The 24,653-nt window shown below is 41.7% G+C and overlaps 2 protein-coding genes across 2 annotated transcripts; one reads left to right on the top strand and one right to left on the bottom strand.

The window, feature by feature from the left end:
• Positions 1–3,655: 3,655 nt before the first annotated feature.
• glrx3 (glutaredoxin 3) lies at positions 3,656–21,079 on the bottom strand. Its single transcript, XM_036517973.1, has 11 exons — positions 20,998–21,079; positions 17,987–18,095; positions 14,985–15,059; positions 12,725–12,926; positions 9,690–9,862; positions 9,038–9,099; positions 8,855–8,912; positions 8,135–8,187; positions 6,855–6,894; positions 5,526–5,618; positions 3,656–3,960 (listed from the first exon to the last, which is right to left on the bottom strand). The coding sequence occupies exons 1-11, from the start codon at positions 21,072–21,074 to the stop codon at positions 3,910–3,912; spliced, it is 993 nt and encodes a 330-aa protein (XP_036373866.1). The 5' UTR covers positions 21,075–21,079; the 3' UTR covers positions 3,656–3,909.
• A 552-nt stretch (positions 21,080–21,631) lies between these two features.
• On the top strand, positions 21,632–24,277 carry si:ch211-221j21.3. Its single transcript, XM_036551253.1, has 4 exons — positions 21,632–22,028; positions 22,597–22,737; positions 23,254–23,316; positions 23,995–24,277. Exons 1-4 carry the CDS (start codon positions 21,954–21,956, stop codon positions 24,022–24,024), a joined length of 309 nt encoding a protein of 102 aa, XP_036407146.1. The 5' UTR covers positions 21,632–21,953; the 3' UTR covers positions 24,025–24,277.
• Positions 24,278–24,653: the final 376 nt, after the last annotated feature.

Genomic DNA, 24,653 nt, shown 5'->3' on the forward strand with positions numbered 1-24,653 from the left:
ACATTTGAGCAATATATATATATATATATATATATATATATATACATATACATATACACATATACAAATATATAATGTAAAAATGTGTCTGTCAGGATGTCTGGTCACAATGAAGTTGTAGTTGAAACTGTAACACTATAACACAAGTGCAATTTGTACTGGGTGTGAGTGCATGGCACTATCAAAGGAGTTCATAAATAAGAAAGGTCCTGACCTATGACATACATTGTGTTGTGCAATGATGCAAGTTTTTACACCAAAGTAGTGTACATAATACACATCTTACCAAAAGAGGCAGATTCACATCTTACACTGATTTTGACCAAAACAAATAAATATGTATATATTCATGTATATATACGGTACTATTGCAGCAAAGTGGAATTGGCTTGATTTGTTTGAGATTGAGAATATCGTCAGTTTCTCTTCGCTTCATCCAAATTATGTTGACATGAATATATTACTAGCACCTAATACACCTCACTGCTTTTCTCGCAGAAAAGTGTGACCACGCTTCTGTAGACCTTTTTCCCCTCACTCCCCTGTCTCATAATGTCCTGATTGTTCCCCCTCACTGAATAATGGAACAAATTAATGAACAAAACTTTTTTTTCAGTCCTGCAATTAGAATGCTGTTTCACTGCCATCTTAGGCTGTTACTTTGTTTTACAATGAGGACATGAAACGAACTGGAAGGTGCCAGGTGCTATTAGCGCAGAACAATTCCACTTGAAATAGCCCATCTCGTTCCTCTCGACTTCCTTTGAAGATAAGAACTAAGGCAGACCTAATCATGTCCTCATTATACACTGCAGCATATCCCCTTATGAAAAAAACGTGCCGTACATTACCATACATATAAGGAAGACATGTTTTTAATACATATGAAATTACACCACACCTATTAGAAAGTAAGTAAATTACTGCCACTTCTATACACAGAAGTATTTTACAATATATGCAGGCAATTACAGCTGTGAATGTGGCAATGACCAACCTTTTCAAATGAATCCTGGAGAATCAAGTGTGCCAGTCTAAGTTTTCTTATTTGAGTTTTAGCATTCTCTGAATGGCCAGTTCCTGCAAGGTACCTGAGACAGGTGTCAGGACCACAAGTTAGGTGAAGAAAACACTTGTATTTTGTACCACGTGGTATATTCCAGACTGTATCTCACTGGAATTGACAGTTTAACATGCGTTCCCCTTTTTTGTATGGATGAGCACACGGAAAGGAAAAAAAGCATAACAATTTGACCTTTAAGACTAGGACAGGAGACAAAATCTGGGGCTTTGGGCTCTGGCTGCATTAGCAGACAGCACAATACACACTTTACAGCCTCAGATCTTTCACCCCAGAATGATCCAATTAACGCTCCTAATATTCAGTCGCAAACGTGTTTTATTTCTCGATTTGCCACAAGAGGAGATGACAGTGGGAGTAACAAGATTACGGATCCTTTTTATTTTCCTCTTCTGAGATGGAAGATGAAAATATTGATCCGCCAGAATGTGCATGAATTTTTTTCCGCGTTTCAGCGTCAACAGCGATGACGATCTGCTCTGCAAGCGCAGACAGCCTGGGCCCTTTCCAAGGTTAAACAGCCCTGGAAAATGAAGGCGGAGGAAAGCAGGGCAGAAGAGAAGGCCGTTCATCTTGCGTTACTTGCCAGACCTCCACCCCCCCCCCCCCCACCTTTCTCACTGCTGTAGCCATTGCCTTTTTATTGCCTCTTAGACAGAGGAATACAAAATCACACTTCATCCTGGAAACGGGTTATAATGAAGCCCACAAAACACGCTTTGAGCAAAGGCACAGCAAGGTTACTGAGCGCCGCTTTTCCCGCTCCTCTTCCAGACAAAGAGGCTTTTTCGCTTTTCCGCAGGACCCGTGTCGCAAGCCGTATTATACTTCCGCGCAGGAAAGCGGGGAAAGGTTCAAAACGCGAAACATTCGCAATGCATCTTACAAAACTCGGGGGATTGAGTCGAGTGGTAGAAAAATGTTTCGTTGATCTAAAGTCTTTTATGGTTTAAAACAAAATGCCTCAGGGAATGTGAATATATTTGCGCAGTTATGGGCCCATCAACATCTGAGAACCGGAGGCCAAGTGGATGCCAGCCGTAATCCCTGATATCAGACACATCTATTTGGGAGAAAAATAACGGAATTCAAAGGCAAGAAAGGACGTCTTTAAACATTATTCCATTCAATACACTTATAACTCTTTATTCATAGGACATGTAATCTTCCCATCAAACATCTTCGCTTCTAGAGAGTAAAGAACTACTTCTGTATTCTTTATGAAATAAACTCAGTGTACTTCGGTACATTTTACCACAGTCAATAGTCTGTAGTCTTTTTTCAAGATGAGAAAAAAAGTCCTTAATGAAATGCAGAGGGATTCAGTGGCACTTAACATTATGTGTTGTTTTGGAAAGGGCATCCCCGGTTTGAGCGCCCCTTCAGAATTCCCAGGTTCTCAGTTCATTTTGGGCCTTGCATGGATATGTGTACTCTCTCACCAGTTTCTAAAGTGGGATTTGAGTGTCCCTGTGGGGGTTTGGCATATCTCCTAGGGAAGCTCCTAATACAGTGCATAATAGCCATGTTTAATCTTTGTGATGTATTCATAAATCCATTAAAATTTTTTGATAGTATAAAGTCATACAGCAAACCATTCTCTCTAATGTACATGAAAAAAATACTAACCAGCTAGAAACGTTTAACAGCCACCAAAGAACAGCTCCTAGGCGTTCACATTCAACGTATTAGTGGATTTCATCTGTTAAAGATCCAAACACTTATAAGGTGATTACCTCAATCAATGAACTTTATCAACACATACTGATGATGTGTACAGTAAACTGATGTAAATGTTTTGTCAAGACACATTAACAAACATAAATCATTATATTTTACACACAGCTCCAACTGGAGGGTGTGGAGGTCAGCACGATTCAAACACCATCTCGCCATGAGAATATGTGTGGTATTCCTCACTGTGTCTTTGCAAATTAATTTTGTCACTTTTCAACAGTCTCTACCTCTGACTTGACTGCAAAGAGATTTTCCAAAAATAAAACTTTAAGAATCTTCGGAAACTGTGAAAGCATTCATTGAAGCGCACACACCCAGAACAGATGCAAGCGCACAAATCTGCACACGGATTCACGCTTCGGCCAATCGCGACTGACTTCTGCCCGAGATTTTCTAGAGCCCTGTAATGTGGCGAGGGATGGGGGTGTTCATTCCGGAGCGGTAATTGTGTGAGGAGCCACAGGTGAGCCTGCCGCGGCGTGAAGAGGAGTTTGTTAAAGACTAATGGCACAAACTGCACCCACTGGCATGTGGCCAGGTGAGAGCAAACGCCGCCAATGAATATTTATGCGCCATTCACTGTTTAGGAACTAATTTATGCATCGCCAGAGCGTTCTCACACGAAACACTCCGACGTGCATCTATGCTGTTGTCTGCAGCGAGAGAGGTCCCCACCGTTTGGCACTTGTCGACCTTATTGACATTTTAGGCTAAATTAAGTACCCTAATTTTGTGAAATTGCTGGTAACCACCATTTCAGGTATGAGGCCTTGAGAGAAAATGCTGAATTATAATGTATGTGCCACAATGCGTGTGTCAAGAAACACCACACCTTGATAATATCACATGGACGATTTTATTTTGATTGGAGCATGAGGTGCACCATCAGTTTGGACTCTGAACATACCCCTGTGCGGACAACGACACAGCCTGCTTGTATGTCCAAAAAAAAAAAAAAAGAAATGGCCAGTTTTTAAGTTTTAACTCATCCTGACTCTTCCTTTCAGACCCTAATGGTTCAAGCGGAGAGAGATTCTCATCATTTCTGCAGTGCGAATTGTTCCCAGTCCCTTTAGCGTCGCTGCTGGCTACTAGCTTTCACCTTTCAAGACAGACTGGAGTTCTCCACTCTCTTTCAGTTCCTGCAAAGTAATAAAAACCCACACAAAAGAGAATAAAGACTTACAATTCAATTCATTTCTGAAGAAACCCGTCACACCCAAATCCATTTTGAGTCACTGGCTAATGGCTAACACACTGCCAAAGTGAATTACAAGTACAGCTGCTGCATAAAACTGAATTACGAATGTGTTGTCAGTTCACTAAATATTTACATTACATTAATTTAGCAGGTGCTCTCATACAGACACACAGCTTTTCTACTTGGGTTACAAAGGAAATACGTGTAACTCATTAAAAGGGACTATAAAGATGTGTAACTCCATGGCTGTGTTGCAATAGGCAAAAGTATGAAGGAGCAGCTTTACTGTTGTGCTTCTTCACAACACAATTGTCCGCTGCACAGCACTACCCTGAGATACTGTAAAACTGAATCCCTAAGACACACTGCTTTTACATTAGCAACAGAGCAGAACGGAACAGAAATATCTACACATCTGCCCCCAGAATTCCCGTTTAATTAAAAAAAAAATCAATGGTTTGTAAATGATGCATTTGTAGTTAGCCAATCACGGCTTCCCTGAAGCACGCGGCAATGCACTGTGCAATGGGTATTTCTCAATATATTTACAGTGACTGTGATTGTTACTTTTGACCTGTGCCCTTCACTGGTAAGAAGGTTTCCTGGAGTTCACTTTGTTTGTAAATGATTAAAATAAAATAAAATTATCAATATAGCCAATATATCAATAAAATATATCAATTAATTTGCACTGAGGTGATCTAGAAAAAAACTCCCTTTTTCACCATTTACACTAAGGTGACAGAAATGCCCTGCCTGTGGCACAGATGTCTGCAGGTGGAGTTTTTCTGCCATCTGGTGGACAATCAGTGGTAGTGCATACTGGCATTCACCGCAACGCAAACTGTGCGATGCTCTGCCATGATTCCATTATCTGCTTATCATAGTAACACTGCTACATTTTTCCACCTCCATTTCTGTTACATAAAAAACCCTAAAAAACACTGATTGACCCGTAACACTTCAATTAGTTGTCTTCATATAATGCAGTTACACGCTCTCTATTATTCTGGTTAAATTCTTTATGGTAGTGTGCCAAAGGAGGACTAGCAAAGTAAGAATTTCATTGTATGGTGTAACAACACGTTTTTCACTGTGCATATGACAATAAAAGACTCTTGACTCTTGATTTAATGTTTGTTTTTTTTTTTTTAAATTGAAATTGAATTGGTCAGAAGTAATGTGCACTATTCTGGTTTAAGTAGGATCAGTGGGTAGGGACATCAGTAACATTACAAAGTATAGGGCAGCAGTGTGATGTACAGGTAAGGAGTAGGCCTCATAACTGAAAGTTTGCTAGTTGAATTCCTCGTTAGGGCACTGCTGTTGGACATTTGGGCAAGGTACTTAACCTACAACTGTCTCAGCAAATATCCAGCTGTGTAAATGAATATATACATAAGCTGTGTAAATAAATACATATAAGTATGTAAATTACTCTGGGTAAGAGCATCTGCTAGACTACAATAATCTGACAATAATGTAATGTAAAGTAATAATTCTCACCTTCACTATGTCCAGTCCACCAATGAGCTCCCCTTTCACGTACAGCTGAGGGTATGTCGGCCAGTTGGAATATGTTTTCAGCCCTTGTCGAACCTATATTGTCAGTGGCGATCAAAGAAGAAAATCAAACATTACTTAAAAAATGTATTTCTCCCACCAAGAGGGTATAGCATGTATTTTTTTTTTTTATTATTTGTAAGGTTTAGTGCACTCATAAGCATAAAGAGTCCTACATTACAACATGATAGCACAAAGTCACTAAAACTGGTAGTCACACAAAATTGTGAACAGTCTTTTTGAAGGAAAACAAAAATGTTGACATCATTACTTTAATTGAGTATTTCTTTTCCCAAAACAGACCACTGCATTTGAATTTCCCAAGTGAGCAATTTTCCCTTAAGGGTGACACCTAGCAATTTATATTTATAAGCTTTTAAGTGTTCTATTCACAGAAACATGACACCTTGAAACAGACACAGTTTTAAAATATAAAATTTGTTTCAAATATGTGCACTTTCAGTGAAAAAGAAAATGAGGAACAAGGACAGACAAACTTAAACATCAATGTAATGTAATGTAACATCAGCAGAACTTTTCAACAACAATAAAACATTCGCATTAAAAGGCTGAAATTCCCTGAGACCCATGAATTTTACTGAGACCCATGGATTATCTGTCATGCTATAGGACCTACAGTATTTTGCAAATTTTGGGAACCTCTGTAAAAGTGACAATCCCCTGAATTTATCCTGAGCCTTGACTGAGTTCAGGTCTGTAGGATTTACTAGGTTTTAAGTCAGGACACTTCTTTCAGAAATACGTTTTAAGCCACTAACCCACATACTTGACAGAAGTCACTCACTGTGTACTGCTGTAAATGGTTTTATATATATATATATATATATATATATATATATATATATATATATATATATATATATATATATATATATACACACATATATATATATATATATTTTTTTTTTTCTTCTTCAAATTGTCTGTAGTGGTGCTCTGTGTCTGTCGGAGGGGCTATGCACTTCAAACTCATACAAACCCAGACTCAGTAAGCATGTGCAGTATCAAACTCTGAGTCACCTCCTTTCAGATTCCTCCTTATAATCATCATTATTCCCTAATGTTTTTGGAATGCCACGGGTCAAGTTATGTCATGACTTGTTTCAGTACTAGCACTAATGGTGTCTCTTATTCATAAGTTGTTGTGGCATAGGGATGTCGCAGGCATATATGAATATCATTACATCAATACGTTATCATTCTTCTTGTCAACTGATCCTGTCGAGAGCACTTCTCCAGGTCATGACCTACCTCCTCATCTTGAAGTATATCAAATGTGTCATAATCCACCCTGCAAGAAATACAAGGGAGCATTTAAGCAAGTGAGATGACCGCCCCCGACAGCAAAGGTATTACTGAGACATTCCACTGACACATTTCTTATCTTGAATGCAGTTAATATTGGAAGGATGTTTTTCTGTGATGGGCTCTTTTTCAGTGCAGATATTCAGTTTCCACTTCCATTTAGGGTGCCAAAATCATGACTGTGATGACTGATTGTCTCGGGGGACTGAGCGAGTTCCTGGAAAAAGTTCTTGGATAAACCCTCTTTCTGGCTCCCAATTAATCCTAATCCGACCTCTTTCCAAAATTCGATAGCCTCTCTGCAGGTCTCCTCAAATTGGCCGACATGGCTATTGACGTTCTGATTCGCACTAAATGTTACACCTAGCTGGCTAACCAATTTAAATTAAACCGGCAGATAGGGCCATAGTTTCAGTAAATCACCAAATGTCACTCATAGTACTGGTCATAAGCCTTTAAAATATCATAGTTTTGATTGTCTTAACAATTTTTTGGTCCCTGCATAATTCCATTTTTGTCATTTCATAATTTTGATGTCCCTTTTATTATTCTAAAATGTGGAAAATAGCAAAACATAACAGAAGAAAGGAGTGTCCAAAGTTTTGACTGGTACTGTCATTTCTTAATTTACTGAGGTTTTTTGACAGTGTAGCGCATAATAAGTCTCATTAGAGCAGCACTGTGGTGGCTGTAACACTCTCATACATTGACAATACTGTTCTAAATTCTAATGTACCTTTAGGTGTGAGGCGCTCTGACTAAAGAGAAGAGTAGCAGAGCAGTCCAACACAAACACTGCTACTGCCTTACTGTAGTGTTCCAGCTTGCCTGCTAATCAAACAACAACCACAGTGACAACAATAATGCCAATACCTGTGTTGATCCTGTGGGACAGGATATGTGGACTGGTCACTATGGTTGTGTACATGGAGGCTTCAGAGATTGAGGAACTTCTGCCAGGAACCCTCCCTCTCCCCACGCATATCCCTGTACCTATGATCAGGTTTCCAGCACTCAAAAGTATCTAATAAAACTCACCAAGACATTACTATGGATGTTACAATGGAATGATTTTTTTTTTTTTTTTTGCTTCTAGACAATATGTGGCTTTGCTTAATTACGCTTTCTTATCCCTGTGTTCTCACTCAGCCAGTTTTGCACACTACACATGCTATAATTCTGCAAATAAATTCAACACTCAAAACAAGCATGAGAACTCCCCTTACCCTGTGCTGTTCATCACCTCAATTATCTGACGGCTGAATCCGCATTTGGCCACCTAAAAGGGTCACAAAGACATCCTCTCAGATCAACACAGGCACACACCTCTCCAAGCGATGAGAATGAGAACCGCGCAGAACGGCATTAGCCTAACATCACAGCGAGCGAGACTTTCCTGTCCTCGGAAATCGAGGCCGTGCTACTTGAAAATAACAAGTATACACCGTGCCGTATCTGAGCACCACTCAGGATAACAAAAGGCAAGCGTTCAGAAGCAGGCAAAAGCATATCTGTGCTTTCATTTAGCGGTTTACATTTCCCGTTGCCATCAAAGAAAGCACTTTTAAAAACAGTCTTTGGGGCGATGGCTGGCGAACACGAAGAGAGACCTATATCGGGGGGGCAGGGGGGGTAGAGAGTTGCGATTCACACGAGACCAGCTATAAACCACTACTAAGAACGTCTTTCATCTGCGCGCAGTTAAAAATCAATAGATAGACCAGGGGAGTGAAGAGTCCTTCTTTTCCACTCCCTCAGTCTCGCGCAGTAAGCAGTACTGATTTCAGCTTAGCGTCAATTGTGCGTAGCCTTTTAAGACTATGCAGATGCCTCCTCCTCCTCCCTGCCCAGCCTGGTCCGCAGCTTCCGAGTTTTCACAGGAAAGGCGTGTCGCTTCCACCGCCTCTTTCCTGACGGTGGCCATTAGGGTTAGCCACGGTGCTTACCTCTTTGTTGCCTTTCATGAAAAGCATGACAGAACTTCTGTTGATAATGGATTTCAGCCTGTGAAGAGAAAGGGGGGAGGGAGAAGGGGGTGAGCCCTGCGCACAAGGGTTTGATGCCTTTCGATCTGCAGGGCGTGATCTGCAGGGCGTGACGGGCGTGCAGGTGAGGGGATCTTCTCTCACCTGTGCTCTAGCGTTACCGCCTTCGGGCAGGTGTTCTCCAGCTCCCCAGACTCGGCCAGCTCCTGCAACAGAGATAGCATTCTCTTGGGAGTGAGGTCTCTAGCAGTGGAGCTTACACAGGCACCTGTGCAGAAGAACAGCATGCTCTTGCAAATGCGCACGTACACACACACAGGCACACACATGCATGCATGCACACACACGCACGCACGCACGCATACACACACGCGACACACACACAGGGAAGCAGCGGCAGCGCGGGGGGGGCGGGGTGCTCCTTCCATCTGAGCAGCGCTCAGCAGGGGCCTCCCTCTTCCCCACACAGGTGGGCCATCTTCCTGATGGGGGAGGAGCAGCCCAAAAGCGTCTCTGTGCCTGGGAGTGATTATCAAACGGAGGCGAGGAGCGCGTGTTAGCGCCGCGTTAGCAGGCGGTAGCCACCGGGCCGCCCCTGGCTAAACCAGCCCACCTCCCCCAGCAGGCGGTCTTCGGTCTTTTAAGTGCGAGCTGCCTTGCCGGGAACACACGGCAACAGAGGAACAGTAGCACAATGAGAACGAATCAGGCGCTCAGAGCTCGCAATGTGCACCCCCCTCCCGCCAAACTTTCACACCCCCACACTCCCCCCACCCTGTTCCCTTCAGGTACGGACCTTGACGATGTCCAGACCCCCCACCAGCTCGCCGTTGACGTACACCTGGGGGTATGTGGGCCAGTTGGAGTAGGTCTTGAGCCCCTGCCGCACCTCCTCGTCAGAGAGGATGTCGAAGCTGCTGTACTGGATGCTGTGGTCCTTCAGGATCTGCACGATCTGCCGGCTGAAACCTGCAACGGCAAAGTAAAGGGGATTCAGGCAGCGAGCTAAACGGCCCACTGTGGGAAATCTCCAATAGCAATAAGCCCAAAAGAATGCCGTTGTGCCATCAGTGACGTGAGGGCTGGACTTGCTGTGTCTGGGGTCTCTGAAGCCAGCAATTTCTAGCCTGGCAATAAATTAGACCAGCAGTCTGTCAGTGTTAGGCCATGATCTGGGAGACCATTAGTGAAACACCGAGATCTGTCTTCTGGTTCTGTAACCGATCTGTAATCGTTTTCAGACAACCAGCTCCACTGCATCAATGTTAAGCACTTAGGATTCTAAGAACCCAGGCCTGTGGAAGTGTTTCACCGCTGAACCAGGAGTGCCGTAGAGCAGAGTCAGAGAGGTTAATGCTGCATACCTCATTTAACTGCAGTTCCCACAACACCTACATAATAGTACCTAGGGTAATAAGTGAGGATTCTAATTACACAACCACCATGAAATATCACCCGGTGACAGATTATTTAATTGAACAAAGCACTCATTACATCACAAGTAACCATTATTGCTACCTCCCAGCAAATTATAATTTCAACCACTTGCAAATTGATCATATTGGCGCAATTAATAACTCATCTGACAGCGCAATCGATTACAGGTCAGGGGTGTCAAATTACACACAACACGGTGCACTTTCTGCCAGTCAACAGAGAGACAATGGGCATTTTTTTTTCCCCAACGTCAGGATCATCCATAAAACCTGGGCCTGTAGCAATAAGACTGTATGAGTTGTCCCTCACACTTATCCTTATACTACACAACGTCATTCACTTTTTCCCACCACGGTAATGCTGACCCCCATTAAGGTGATTTTGACACCTTGCAAGCTTACTTTCAATAGCCAAGACTAAGAACATACCTCATCACCCCCCAAGTCAATTGACCCCAAGCTGCATGCTGCGGCTCAAACCCGCATCGCTTTATGATTTCATGGTTAAATGAGACTCCACGCACCCGTGTCCTCATATATGATGGAAAAACTATGTGTTTTATTTATACTTACAGCATGCGGCTCTAAGACTCGTGTGTGCACTCTCGCTTGCCTCCGTACAGTAAGGTGAAGTGTTAACTTCATGTACAGCCTGCAGTGAAATACTCATTCTGATATTTTCCCCCATTCATCTGGGAATTCATTATAAAACAGCTAGAGGCTTCTCACTAATGGTTATTCAGTTGGCGATATATTAACTTGTTTCTATTACACCAGGCAAAACATGCAGTCCAGCTGCTTTCTCTAGCTCTAGGCAACATCTACCAGACAAGAGAGATTGATTGGAGAGGTTATTTATTTATTTATTTTTTTGCTTTTTTTTTGGTTGGGAATGTGCTCTGTGGACGCCCATCTTGAGGATAAGCAACATTAAAGTCTTACTTATTTTTTCAAGGGAAAGGTAGCTCATCAACGCAGGCATCCCAAATGCAAGTTGCGGGCGCACGCTGTTTGATTGCGCTCTGTTTCCAACTTTTTTTTTTTTTTTATTTAAGAATCAACAAGGCTCTCGCCGAAGCCAGCTCAGACCTTCATTAGGCAAAAGTCTCCACATCAGTCGATGTGTTATTACTCCACAGAAGTGGATCTGTTCAGAGAGTCTAATCCCCAGCAGATCAGATGGCACGGGTTTGAAATCGGTGGGATAAACTAACGACTATGTTAAATCATGGTGCACACGCAGGACTCGGGCATATAAAAGGAATATATTGGCAATTAAGTACAGTAATGAGGGTGTGCTGCACATTACGCAGAGTGTAAATTATACTGAAAAAATATTATGTAATTAGGCTCCCTTAACAAAGGGAGCCCTGATTTCCCAGAGTTACGTGGGAATATTGCCTCAATGTACTCTCAAATAAACTAGGCCATTGTAAACTACTCTTAACAAAACCATAGGGGGCTCAGAATCCCTCAAAGTAATGTGGTTGCCAGGCAGTGTGAAGACTCCCTGTTATAGCCAAAAGGAATATAAGGCACATAAACAAAAAAAAGAATGAATAAGTGCTTGGCAAGCATGGTAGCATCAGCCAACACTCTGTGAATGGGCAACAGAATTAGACTTTTTCAGTCACACTCTATGACCCTTCCACAGACAAGCAGACAATTGTGTTTTATTTGTACAGAGCACTGCTGCATTATGAATGCCTTTACATGTGTTCCCCTCACAACCAGATCCTGATAGCCAGAGCAGCTACCAATACCTCCAACTGCATTAAGTCGTCTCCGATTCAGACACCAGAAACAGGACTGGCACCTTTGATCCTTATTAAAACGAGCTGGACACTGATTTGCAGGAGCCCAGCCCACCCATATTTAACAATAATTATATCTCCCGTCGGCGGGAACTTGTGTTTTGGGATTAAATTGAGCGTTTTCATTGATAAAGTAATCTAACAAATCCCTCCCTACTCCAGCTCATAATCAGAGCTGTCAGATGAGCGTAGGGGTGTTATTATTGAGCACTTACCCCGACTGTACTTAGAGGGACCTCAGCGCAGGGGTTCGCTTGTGTTCTGTCAGCGAGATTAGTTCCCCGCTGTGCTGAGCTGGAAACAGGGGCTGGGCCTGGACCCCCACTTTCCCAATATGCCCAAGCAACCCCTCTCCCGCCGATATGCCTGCCCACACCCCCATATGCCCCCACCAACCCCCACCTATAAACCCTGCTAACCATAAACCAACTGCCACACCTCCATATTCCCAAGCTTACCCTGCACAAACACCGAAACCCCAACCCCCATAATCCCCTATCGACCCACCCCCACCTCACATTCCCTGGACCCCTCCCCATCCCCCATTAGCCCCCCTACTGCCCCCCCGAGCGTTTTTTTACCGCAGCGGGGCTCCTGTGGGGACCCCTTCATGAAAAGCATGCAGGGCGCGGCATTGATCAGCTTCTTCAGCCGCTCGTTAAGGGCCTCTTTCGGGGGTTCCGCCCCTCCAGCCAGGACGGCCGCGCTGGACGCCAGCCTCTGGACCTTCTTGGTCAGCTCAGGGGCGTGCGCACCGTCCAGCCTGTCAATCTTCTCGCAGCTCTGGGGGGGAAAGGAGGAGGTGGGGTCGGGGGGGGCAAGATCAATTATTCGGTGTTCTCACTGTCCTGCTCTTTGTTTGTGTTTGTGGGCTTTTTCTTTCATGTGAGATGAGGACTGGGAGTGAAATCCTGAGACCCGAGGCTTCTGCAGGCTGTCCGGCGTGCCGAACAGCTGCATGGCACGGCACCGCCGGAACCTCAGTATCGCTCTCTTCTTATTTTGCTGCCAGACACACCTTCACGCCTTCAGTCCCCAAGTCTGCTGACCTCAAAGTCCCGAAGCAGCCAATCCCAATGGACCTCCCTTACCGACCCAGACTTACCGCTCCTCCAAAAGAGGGAATCCAGTCACAATCTCAGTTAAATGCCCATTCAGCTTAAATAGTGAATTGGTTTTAATAGTGAAACAGTCTTTCTTAAAAACACATCATTTTATTGAGAACACGGGCACTACAATTCATTCTAAGGGATGAAATATAATGTGCTGATGATGAGAGAACAGTTTTCTAATAAATATGAATCTTACTCCACCCAGACAACAACTGTACTGGCTCAGATAGACATGAGTTCAGAGCCTAGTTGGAGTGCTGCTGTTTTATGCTTGAGCAGAGTACTTTCCTCCTTAACTGTACAAAATACAGCTAGAAACCGTGCTGTAAGTGTTTCACAGGAAACAGCAAGTTGGGAGCATATTTTCCAAGCATAGCTTGCTGACAGCAATGGAGAACTCCTCGGCCAATAATGAATGCTAATGAATACATGAGATTGAGCACTGTTTACTTAAAACTCAAATCTGGACTCCATGTGAGGAAAAAAGGTGCCTGTGCAAACATACACATGCTTACCAATATTACAATGGATGAAAAGAATTGGCACTTGATGCATGATGATGCATTTCTTTCTTATCTGACTGTACAGTTAGTTATGTACAGTGCAGTTAGTTACATAAAGTTAACCAGCTTGTTGCAACAGTTTTCCATGCACTTGAGCAGAATACATGACATTCTTTTGGCAGACACTAAGGAATATAACACATATATCACTTTTCTCCTTGCAAGAAAGTATGTGAAATGGCAGGTAATATCCAGGAGAGGGTGGTGATGTATCATTTATGCTGCTTATCGATATAAGGGCCTAGCTAACGCTAGCTATTGACAATGTAAAAAAAGAGGATTTGCTAGCTAAGTTAATCTTTTGATGATTAGAATGACCCTGTATCAGCAGTCTGAAACAAGTATTACAGCTAACTACCTACGTAACAATCAGAGGAGTTTACTGTGTAAATATACATACAGTAGAAGTTTTACATTGTTAAAAGAGGTAAACAAATTACATGCAACACTTAATTGACAGGAGACAGGATATAAGCATTTTTCTATCAAAATTATTCATGGTTTTTGTACTTCTAGTGTATTTTTGCTAATAATAATAAACAGTCTAAGTGTAGGAGCATAAGCCAAATAAATACATTCCCACATCAATCAAGATATTTTTTAGCTGTCCCCAGTCATTTTGATGTGTAGTGTGTGGCTGTGTACAAGCTTCACCACAATTCAGACTGTGATGTAATTTAAGAAGTCAAATGTTAATTAATGTGACAGGAAGGTAACTGTCAGGGGGGTGACTAGTTGATCAAGTCTCAATTAATGCAAACACCTCCCGTAATCTTTGACAAAGGGGCGGCAGTGTAGCATAGTAGCAGGGAGCGTAGGAGCATAGGAGCAGGGCTGGTAACCAAAAGGTCGCTGGTTCAATTCCTCGCTGGGGCACTGCTGCTGTACCCTTGCGCAAGGTACTTAACCCACAACTGCCTCAGTTAATAACCAGCTGTATAAATGGATAAAATTGTAACCTATGTTAGTCACTCTGGACAAGAGTGCCTGCTAAATGAGACAAAATGTAATGTGACAAAGGCAACCAAACCCATTTTGGTGAAAGCTGACTGCTGTGAGTTTTCCCATGGACCACATCAGTGTCCAGAACACCTTGTCTACTGTGATACTGGATAGCTATCAACCATAGCTGGACTCTGCTTGGACTGTGGTATTCTGAAGCTTACCTTGAAGAAGAGGAAGGTGGGGACAGAACTGATTTCATATTTCTCTGACACCTCAGGCACAGCTTCGGCCTCCAGCTGGTCGGTGGGGGGGGGGGGGGGGGGACGAGAACCAAAATAGTGTTAGTTTTCCTTTGTTCTGCTTCAGAGCCATTAAAGAGTTGCAACATCCACACGTGAAATAACACCTCGTTTCCTCTTCACTGTATTTATTTTGCCACAAGGTATACACTTCAGGGGGAAAGAGAAAGAAGAGACGCTTGTTAGAATTTTTTTTTTTTTTTTTTCAAAGCAGCGCAAGACAAACCAGAGAGCGAGGCGTGTCTCATCCGCCCGGGCTGTGATGGACAGCTCCTCTGTTCTCTGCCGCTCCCCTCCTCCGGGATCGAATTAGGGGGACTTTGATGCACCTTTCACAAAGTGCGGGAGCGCCGCGCACCTTTCTTAAAGTTTTGAGTCTGTTTTGAAATCCAGTCTGAAGTGTGACACATGACTGAGGAAATTAATAAAGTGGGAACAACAATGTCTTCTGAAACAGGGCGGGGCGGACAGGGGGTTCCCAGACTGTCTCGGTCCGATGGCGCTCAAAATGACATTCCCTCCGCACAATTACGATACCGCACTTCACTCGCAATCACACAGCACTGACAGGATATCGATGATACGGCAGAATATCAAAAACGCAAATATGTCATAATTTTCACAAGAGACCTGGTACCAAAATGCGGTAAATATGCAAAAGAAGTCACATTAGTTCTAAAAATATGGCTCTCCCTCTAAGTATTGAGCTGTACGCCACATTGATGTATTTGTTGATTTCAGCTGAAACTACTTTTCATTGCATGAATAAATTATGGGTCTTGTAGGACACTCAGGCTTTGTGGCAGGTAAAAGGTATTATCCGAGATGAATGAGCAAAAAGGTTATTATTTCATTTGTTAAGCTTCACCATTAACATAATTAGATAGTGAGGAACAAGTGGGCATGTTTGGTAGAAATTGCCTAAAACTACCCTGGAGCACCCCAAACAGTTCAAGAACCAAAAAAAAAACTTGCGCTTGACCTGAAGTGATTTTGTATTCATCAGTTTTCACCGAAAATAATTACTAAATTAAAACGGGACATGAATTTCAAGACTAAGGACAAGCATTTACGCTATATAGTCTATATTTAACTGATTTAAGTGATTTTGAAGACAGCTGCCTGTGTGGTACTGGTGGAGTTATCCCTGACTCAGAGTCCATCACACAGCAGCCCCCCCCAGCCCATGGGCATCACAGACTGACCCAGGTAGTTGCAGATACAGTGTGTGACACTTTTGTCCTTTTAAACCGGTATGGCCAGTTATGGCAATTTAACAGGAGCAGTCTTGAAGCTACCCACCTTCACAGTTTCACAACCTCATGTGAATCTGCAATTAAACAAATGCATTCTTACCTGATATGACTTAACCTAGTTCAGTTTTGCAATGTCTTAACAGCATTATTTTTACTATGTATGTGTGGATGCATGTACATAAGTCTGTACTGTGCACGTACGTATGCATGAGTATATCTGTATGTATACATTTACACATGCAAGCATGCGTGTGCACACACACACACACACACACACACACAAACGTATGTATCACTTCCTTAAAAATATAAACAGCTATGATAAGCAGTATTATGATAGGTAATTTTAGATTTTTGCCTCAGCAGTTGCCCTAGCACACACAGAGAGCAATGTCAAAGCAGGTTCACAGGTTTTTATTTTACTACAACTTTGAAGAAATGCCCCCGGGCTTGGCGCAGGAAAAAAATTTTGATGCACTACTGACCCAGTAAATTTTCAATCATATTTAGCTACCGGATATTGAAATCCATAAATCACTGACCCCAGTTATGTCGTGATAACAGCACTTATTTTCTGCCTCAAGCAAATCTCGCTGTTTTCGTGCTTCTGACAAGATCCATTGCCTGGCGCATGGAAACTGACGGGTCCTTCCACATGCACTGCTGTGTTACACAGAAGGAGACGTGGAGTGACATCCAAATTCTCTGCCTTCTGTCAAAAGCTCACTTTATTGCCACAAAAGCCATACACTTCTTCAGGACACACAATGCACAACACTGTCTGCCCCAGTATTCTAAATCATATGGAACATTAAATTATTAATTTTTTTGATTCTGTGCATACAATGTAAGGTAACACTGCATTAACATGCATCTGCATTTGATAATAAGCCAGCTAATCAAACTGTATTCATAAGTTTGCTCTTGCTGGTCAAAATCAGCATGCTAACTAACGTATCTCTGTTTCATCCTGCGAGTCTTCTTAAATATGAATATTAATTTGCTAAGGTACCAGTAATGCTGATAATTTAAGTATGCTTAAACCACTCCTGTGATAACTGCTGCAAGAGGTATTTCTGCATATATAGTTAGCGAAGAGGCTGGTCCCACAAATCAGTGGGAGTGCCAGTCTATCAGCATAAATGTAAGGGTCCAGCTCGCTGCTAGTGTCTGTGTCCTAAGCGCTCAGTAGGAGACACAAGGATGATGCGGGAAAGGTCAGCGAGAGCTTGTGGCCCAGTATTGCCAGGGTCCTCTGGGGGCCAAAGGAAGGAGGCCCTTTTATGAGTTTCACCCACAGCTGAGAGAATTCAAGGGTAGAGGAGGGAGGGGGAGGGTGAGGGGGTGTGAGAGAATCTATTAAAATGAAAAATTGCAATGCAGGGTTCCAGCAGACCTTGCAGAAACAAAACTACAGATCAATCAATTGGTGACCTGTGTTCCTTTCGAATGACAAAAAATTAAAAAAAAAAAACTCAGACCGCTGAAGGCCAGCTTCAACCTCGTGCTTCCTCTTTAAAGTTAAACACTGAGTTTTCAACATCGCAATTGAGTAATACACAAAGCACAACTCAATCAACAAGAACCATATGCTGCCAAAAGCTCAGGGCTGAGAACATCTTTAAAACCTGATGCCCTGAAAGTAGAGATGCATGGGAGAGTCCATACCTTGATAAACGTCACCTGGGGTTGGTCCTTTGCCAGCTCGGCCATCACATCGTTCATTTGGGTACACTGTGGGGCCCATGCCGCAGAGAAATGAACCACTGTCAGTGACCTGAGGGCAAGGAGACAAGGACAGATTCAGCATTACATTTCTACAGCACACCAAATTTTTCAAGAAATTTATATTTAGTTTCAGACCACAGACAATACAGTCAAACACATACACAAAACAACAACAACAACAACAACAATAACAGCAACAATAACAATAATAATAACTGAAGACTGAAGACCCACCTCTTCAGACTGCATCTCGGTTCTACCTCAATCCCGGCCCCCTAACACCAGCTACCTCTAGGATTTGATGTTTATTTTACCGGTGTTATTGTGATGTATTTTGGATTCTGTGTTCTGATTGATGTATTGTAGTGTGTAGTGTACTTGGCTTTTGCTGCCTAGTCAGATTGCACTAGTTAACTTGTGGTAGGTCTTGAATGGTGTTATGCTCACAATTACTGGTCTGTAAGTGCTGTTAGCCTGGTCTGTCACCGTTGCTCATATATATATATATATATTACTGTAAACTCAAAGGGCATGATGACAGCGCGAATTCAATGAATTGTGAGTACTGCTGCCAAATTCACATATTCAATGCAGAAGTCTGCATTCACAAATATATAATTTTTGATATTGCTACCTAACAAAAACTAACAATCCATCACCATCTGTCAAGTTGTGGGTAGTGGGGGATACCCCCATACCCATAAATCATCACAAGTTTGACCCTTTTTTGGGGTGTTCCCAAGAACTAACTACAATGAACCTTAAGTCTGACTCCTTACCGACATTTACTTCTGTACCACAGTAACCTAATTTAGACACACAGAACGCACAATAAATGGAAATACCTGAACAATTCAGTATTTTCCTCAACATCATCTTCTCCATCATAACTATCTTGCCACATTACAAAACCTCTATATAACAGTACAATAATAATACTTCTCACTTTTCTATCTAGATCCCCTATGTCATGATAGTCAGTCTAGAATTACTGTTTACTACAGACTATTGCAAAACATATATAATATTAATTACAGTAACAGTCACTGAGAATATTACATTACATTATATTACATGCATTTATCCAGAGTGACTTCCATTACATTAGAGCATAAGTGTATTCATTCAATTTAACCAAACAACAGTGTCAGACCAGGCTAACAACACTCCCAGACCAGTGTGAGCGTAGAAATATCCATAGCATAGAATATGACAGTTATGAAAAAATATCCCAGTAGAAAGCTTTGCCTTGAACCAGGACAACGGGGAAACTAGTTCCTCTGAACTCTCTAGCAGTGTTTAAATAAATCCAGTCTATCATTAACAAAAGCTGCATTACCATGGTTACAAAACCATCAATGATGTTTTGCTGTTTAGGAACGTAGTACTGCACAATGCCATTCACAATCACTCAGTTCTTTTTGGGTAACCAAAGTTTAATCGTATTCAGGCAGTAGCCGAATCTGATCACTATATCCATTTCATGTCCTCTGAACTCTCAAGCTTAACAGAAACAACTGAAGAAGCATAAATTGAGCTACTTTAAAATGACGTCCACTATGTTAAACTTGCTTGGCTTCTGTTTCATCACTTTTCCTTTTGAAGAATACGGTAGTCCTTGCCTAAAGCAAAATCCCTTTCCGCGTAGCCTATACACGTATAGTAAATCACTTACATGTAAAAATCATAAGTCGATACACGCACATTTACAAACACAAGTCTGCTACAAACTTGATTTAAGTATGATGTAAAAAAAAAAAAAAAAAAAAAAAAACACGAAAACCTGTGTGTCCAACCAACTTGATTTACATCAATGCTTTCTGCAGAAGAATTATTTTCGTGAGTAATATTTAGCCTAACCTGTCATGCAACAACAGACATTTAGTTGCAACATTTCAAAAAATTATCACAAGCTGACAGTCACTGGGCTTGTGTGGGCTTTCTTACTGACTCGAGCACGTATAGCTAATTGTCTTATTTAAAAAGAAAAGCACCATTCCACCTCTTGAACTGAAAGATTCGAATAGCTAATCAATCACAGGTAAACTTTAATAAGACACATTCATAATAAGCAGGAGTAGAATTTTATATACACAAGTAAAGCGAAAGTGAGACACAACTTTGTTGCTGACGCTTACCCAAGTTTAGGGTATCTAGCACTTAAAGGCGTTTATAATTTATGACAATGGGGTATTACGTAACGCTTGGTGTGTGCTACATGGCTAGGTAGCTAATTTGCTCTCTAAATTGCGCGTCTTTTCTAGCTTCTTTGGGCAATGTGAGGTGAGAATCTTCTGGAAAGTGAACGTCGACTGTACCCTTCCCGTCTGAGGCCACTTGGAAGCACACTTTAAGATGGCCGATGTGCAAGTTAGCTAGCTAGCTAGCGCACTTACAGTGTACAAAGAATAAAGGAAGATACAGTTCTTTGGCTACTGATGATCACGAGTCAGTCCGCTCATGTGATAGTTGTGAAGTGGGGATAAAAAAATATCGCATGTATGAAAAAGAGCTTCTCTGTGTTAGGCACCCAAACAAGACTTTCCTCTCCCATCAGTTTTAAATATTGAAACTAAAGGCCTATAGGCAGCTACAGTTAGCATCCTTTGCAACAACACCACAGATAGGGAGAAAACTGCAGCATCAGAAATACCGAACATCCTGATGAGTATCAAACACGACAAAGCGTTTTGCGCACTGAAACAAACCATAATTTATCTGTAGATATGCAAATGGAAATCAACTGTATCTCGTAAGTAATTTGGCTAGCTGGCTCTCATTCTGATTTATGATCAGCTAGCTGGCTACTGTATGATCATCAACGATGGCAGCTAGTCCACCTTAACAGACTTGCTTTAGCCACGCATTCGTACAACACAGCTCGCTTTCTGCGCTTAGAAAACTAACATTGTAAAATACACATTAAAATTACATAATTGTCAGGAACATACTTGCCGGTCTTTTTTAACAAGTCCTCAAATTGCTGCGAAGATGTAACCTCCACAAAATTCGCCATGCTTGTAGACATAAGTAATGGATTCTGCGCAAACGCAAGACATGAGTATCTGCACCAGAGACTTCATCTGACGTTTAGCTAACAGTTATAATGCGGGTTGGGGGTCTTAAAAGGGTTTACTTCACACATATTTATGTATTCTTCTCACTAGAAAAACGTGAATTTAAAGTGTCAAACTATTTCGCATTAAATGCATTAAAATGCCAGTGATATTCGTAAACATTATTATTAATTCGGAAACATTAGCTTCGATAATCTGACCGACAGATAAATAGTAAGACACCTGGTAATTGCATATACATGCACTTTCGAACTAGGTTCTGTCGTTTAGAAGGTTCTGATGTGACCGGATGGCTTTGCACAACTTTGTTTTGAAATTTAAATAATGCTCACATTTTAAGAGATACAAGGCAGCGTGCATCGTGCAGAGACAGGTTGGTTCTGCCAACGCAGTTATCTTGCTGGTATTAATAAAGTCTAGTTTTCTCCAGCGCGCCAACCCCTTACCAAGATGGCAGCCTCAAGCATCCGGGTCGTCTTGGCGTGATGTCCGATCTGATTGGCCCCTTTTGTTTCCCGTAACTTATCAAAATAAGAAAAGTGAAGGATAACCAAGAAGAAGAGTCAAGGAGGTCTTGTGCGGGTTTTTTCCCCCAAGGAGCTTGCTTGATAGCTGAAATTGTTTAACAGATGAGTATTGGCAATACACAGTGCTAGCTATCTCATTTCAAAGAAATTGCACCTCGTGATACAGAGACGCGACCGCATATGCACGTTACTGATATTGCTGTCTTGTTTGGAGTTTCTTGCGTTGACTGGAACACAGCAGCCATCTGGCTGATACACTGACCACCGCGAATATAGCTTTGATCTTGATAAATTCGCTTTACCATGGATTACATGATTTCTGTTCAGAACAAGAGACGACTCGAAGACCTTGAGAACCTGGCACATTTTCATCAAAACGTAAGGACAAGATTTGCTGGTTAGCTTATTAGCTAACAGGATCAATAGTATCAATGAACATTAATGAAACTGCGACTAAGAGTTTGCTATCCTGGTAATAGCTTGTGTGTTGCTTTTAAGGGGTTTTATTCGCTTTGTTGATCACACATTTAGACACGATAACGGGCTAGCAAGCTATAAGCCATGCACTATTTTTAGTATGCACACAGCAGTTAGGTTAGGCAGCAAAGTGCAAGCGACCAGAATAGATTTTGGCAAAGGCAGTAGCTACATATCTGATGGGTCTGTCGACTGCATGCAAATATAACAACCGTAAATCATGCTTATTTCAGTGTATTAACTGGAGAACAGGTAGAGTACATAGCTGGTACATTCTGGAGGTAAATCCGCTTGAGGAGCTCATTGAAGTTAGACAAATGCGAGAAATTGGCGATAAAGAATGTAACGCAAGGTTTTGTGTTGCCTGCAAGAGAACAGCGAATTTCCGTTACTGCATGACCCTTATTATCGAACGATGCTAACGTTATTGCTGTACCTGTGTGTGTGTGTGTCTCGATATCTCTTTTAGAAACGATTGTGCAACGGTTTGGGAAGCTGTAGTAAGGTTGAATGTGGCGCGGTGGGGGAGAGCCCTATGGATACATGGGAGATGCAACAGCAGGGCCTCCAAAATAGCAACGCAGTCGCAAGCCACCACGAGACAAATCTGGTAAGTGGGTTGCAATAAGCTTCCTGCCATTAACCCCCCTCCCCCCCCACACACACACACACACACACACACACACACACACACACACACACACGTACGTACGTATGTACGCGCGCGCGCACAATACCGGTTAATTCGGTTTACAATGCCCTTGTTAATGTTTAATGAGGGCATTGAAGATGCTCTAGATAAACTTTTATGGTGGGATGTGGAAACATTCTGCCTGGCTAGATCATGACACGTGTTTGGAAGTTTATTCACTGTCAAACATTTTTTAAATAATGTTTTCATTCTTGTTTGCTAAAGCCTCTCACAAACTACTGAACATAAGCACTAATAAACAAGGCATTTCCGTCTCTACCCCCAATCACATATACATATTCATTTCTCTTCTACTTTGTGTAATTTTGTCCATTTTACATTAATTTGACTTTTGTGAGATATTCTGGTTTTGCAATGATATTTAGTCTGGGGTATGTTAGGTAGTCATGTTGATGCATTTCTGATTTTTAACAGGTGTACACACCACAAGTTGTGACATCACCACAGTTATGTCCACGATGCATGGCAGGAGAATCGGTAAATATATACACTTCTATGTTTCTCACACATGTCTTAGTTTTCATGTCACGTTTGACAACCATACTTTACTGAATTTGAGCATTTTTTTCTCTCTCATCCTCATTAGTTTGTGAGGCACTCCTATCTAGAATGACATTCGGGGCTGCAATGGCAAGATACATACAGTACCTGCCATAAGAGTTCTGTTAAAGGGCATATGGCACAGAAAGCCAAGTAACACATCAGTGATACTAAAACATCCACCTGAAAAACAGTGCTGAGATGTAAGCACTGAGCCCGATGATGATGGTGATGATTATTGTTATTACTACTACTATTATTATTAACCGGATAATTTCATGTGCCAGAATGAGTTGTAGGGCTTCAGCTGTATGTCACGTTTCAAAGAGGGGCGTGTCCAGTTCGTTTGCAGATGAAAGTACTTTTCAAGGAACCAGTAAAGGTTTCAATGAAAAGATTTAATGAAAGTTTTTTGACATTCGTATGCAACTCAACCACTGTTGTAACTCTGCCTGCTCTGCACTGCTGAACACTTCGTCACTTACAACACTAAAGACCTGCTGTACCTGTGCAATTCAGATTGTAGAGAGCAGTGAAGGTTAGATGCAAATTCAATTTCGCTGTTGCTTCAAGGTGATTAGTGACATATTTTATCTCTCTCCCCCTTTCTCTTAGGGCCACATTAAGCATATAATGGGATACTGAGCATTTCAACCTGCGGTTTCTGAAGAAACAAACCAGGCATAATGAAGGACAGAGAGTAACATTGACTGCACTTCACCTGTAGTGCATGTCTTTGCGTGCCTTGCATATTTTTGAAAAGTACTGTATTGCTCCAGATTTTTTTCCTCAAGGTTTACATAAGAACACTTGTATTTTAAAAGGGCTACTAATGTAAAAATGATTACTATAAAAAAACACTCTGCCTTTTAAGGGAAAGATGACCGTATAAATGTCACCAAGCTGTAGTTTTAATACAAAAACATTCAGGACAGTAGTGCTGTAGTGAAGATCACTGATTTTAGATGTTTCTCTTCATTCATCTATTACTCCCTTTGTGAAAGTACTGTTCTGTCCTTGTACATTTATCATTTTTATCACACAAGTGATTTTAATCCTTAATTTGCAATTAATTACATGTAAAAAGACAAAAATTAACACTTTTCAGAGAATTCTCTGAAATATGTATTTTTTTTATCTGTGATATACATACAGGGTATGGAAGTGTAATATAGGGAACTAGAAGATTAGTTTCACTTTTATTTTGGTATGCTCAGCATTCAGTTTTACAGTGATGTTCAAAACATTCTGGGAAAAGCCTAACTAACTGTTTA

The sequence above is a fragment of the Megalops cyprinoides genome, chromosome 1 (assembly GCF_013368585.1).
Source record: "Megalops cyprinoides isolate fMegCyp1 chromosome 1, fMegCyp1.pri, whole genome shotgun sequence".
Taxonomy (NCBI): Eukaryota; Metazoa; Chordata; class Actinopteri; order Elopiformes; family Megalopidae; genus Megalops; species Megalops cyprinoides.

Coding starts and splice junctions, on each gene's coding strand:
- glrx3 (XM_036517973.1), bottom strand. CDS start 21,074: ATGTCTACAAGCATGGCGAATTTTGTGGAGGTTACATCTTCGCAGCAA. Junction 12,927..14,984: donor CCACCTTCCTCTTCTTCAAG/GTAAGCTTCAGA, acceptor TTTCCCCCCCAG/AGCTGCGAGAAGATTGACAG. Junction 6,895..8,134: donor GAGGTGATGAACAGCACAGG/GTAAGGGGAGTT, acceptor TATTTCTTGCAG/GGTGGATTATGACACATTTG.
- si:ch211-221j21.3 (XM_036551253.1), top strand. CDS start 21,954: ATGGATTACATGATTTCTGTTCAGAACAAGAGACGACTCGAAGACCTT. Junction 22,029..22,596: donor TGGCACATTTTCATCAAAAC/GTAAGGACAAGA, acceptor TATCTCTTTTAG/AAACGATTGTGCAACGGTTT. Junction 23,317..23,994: donor GATGCATGGCAGGAGAATCG/GTAAATATATAC, acceptor CCTTTCTCTTAG/GGCCACATTAAGCATATAAT.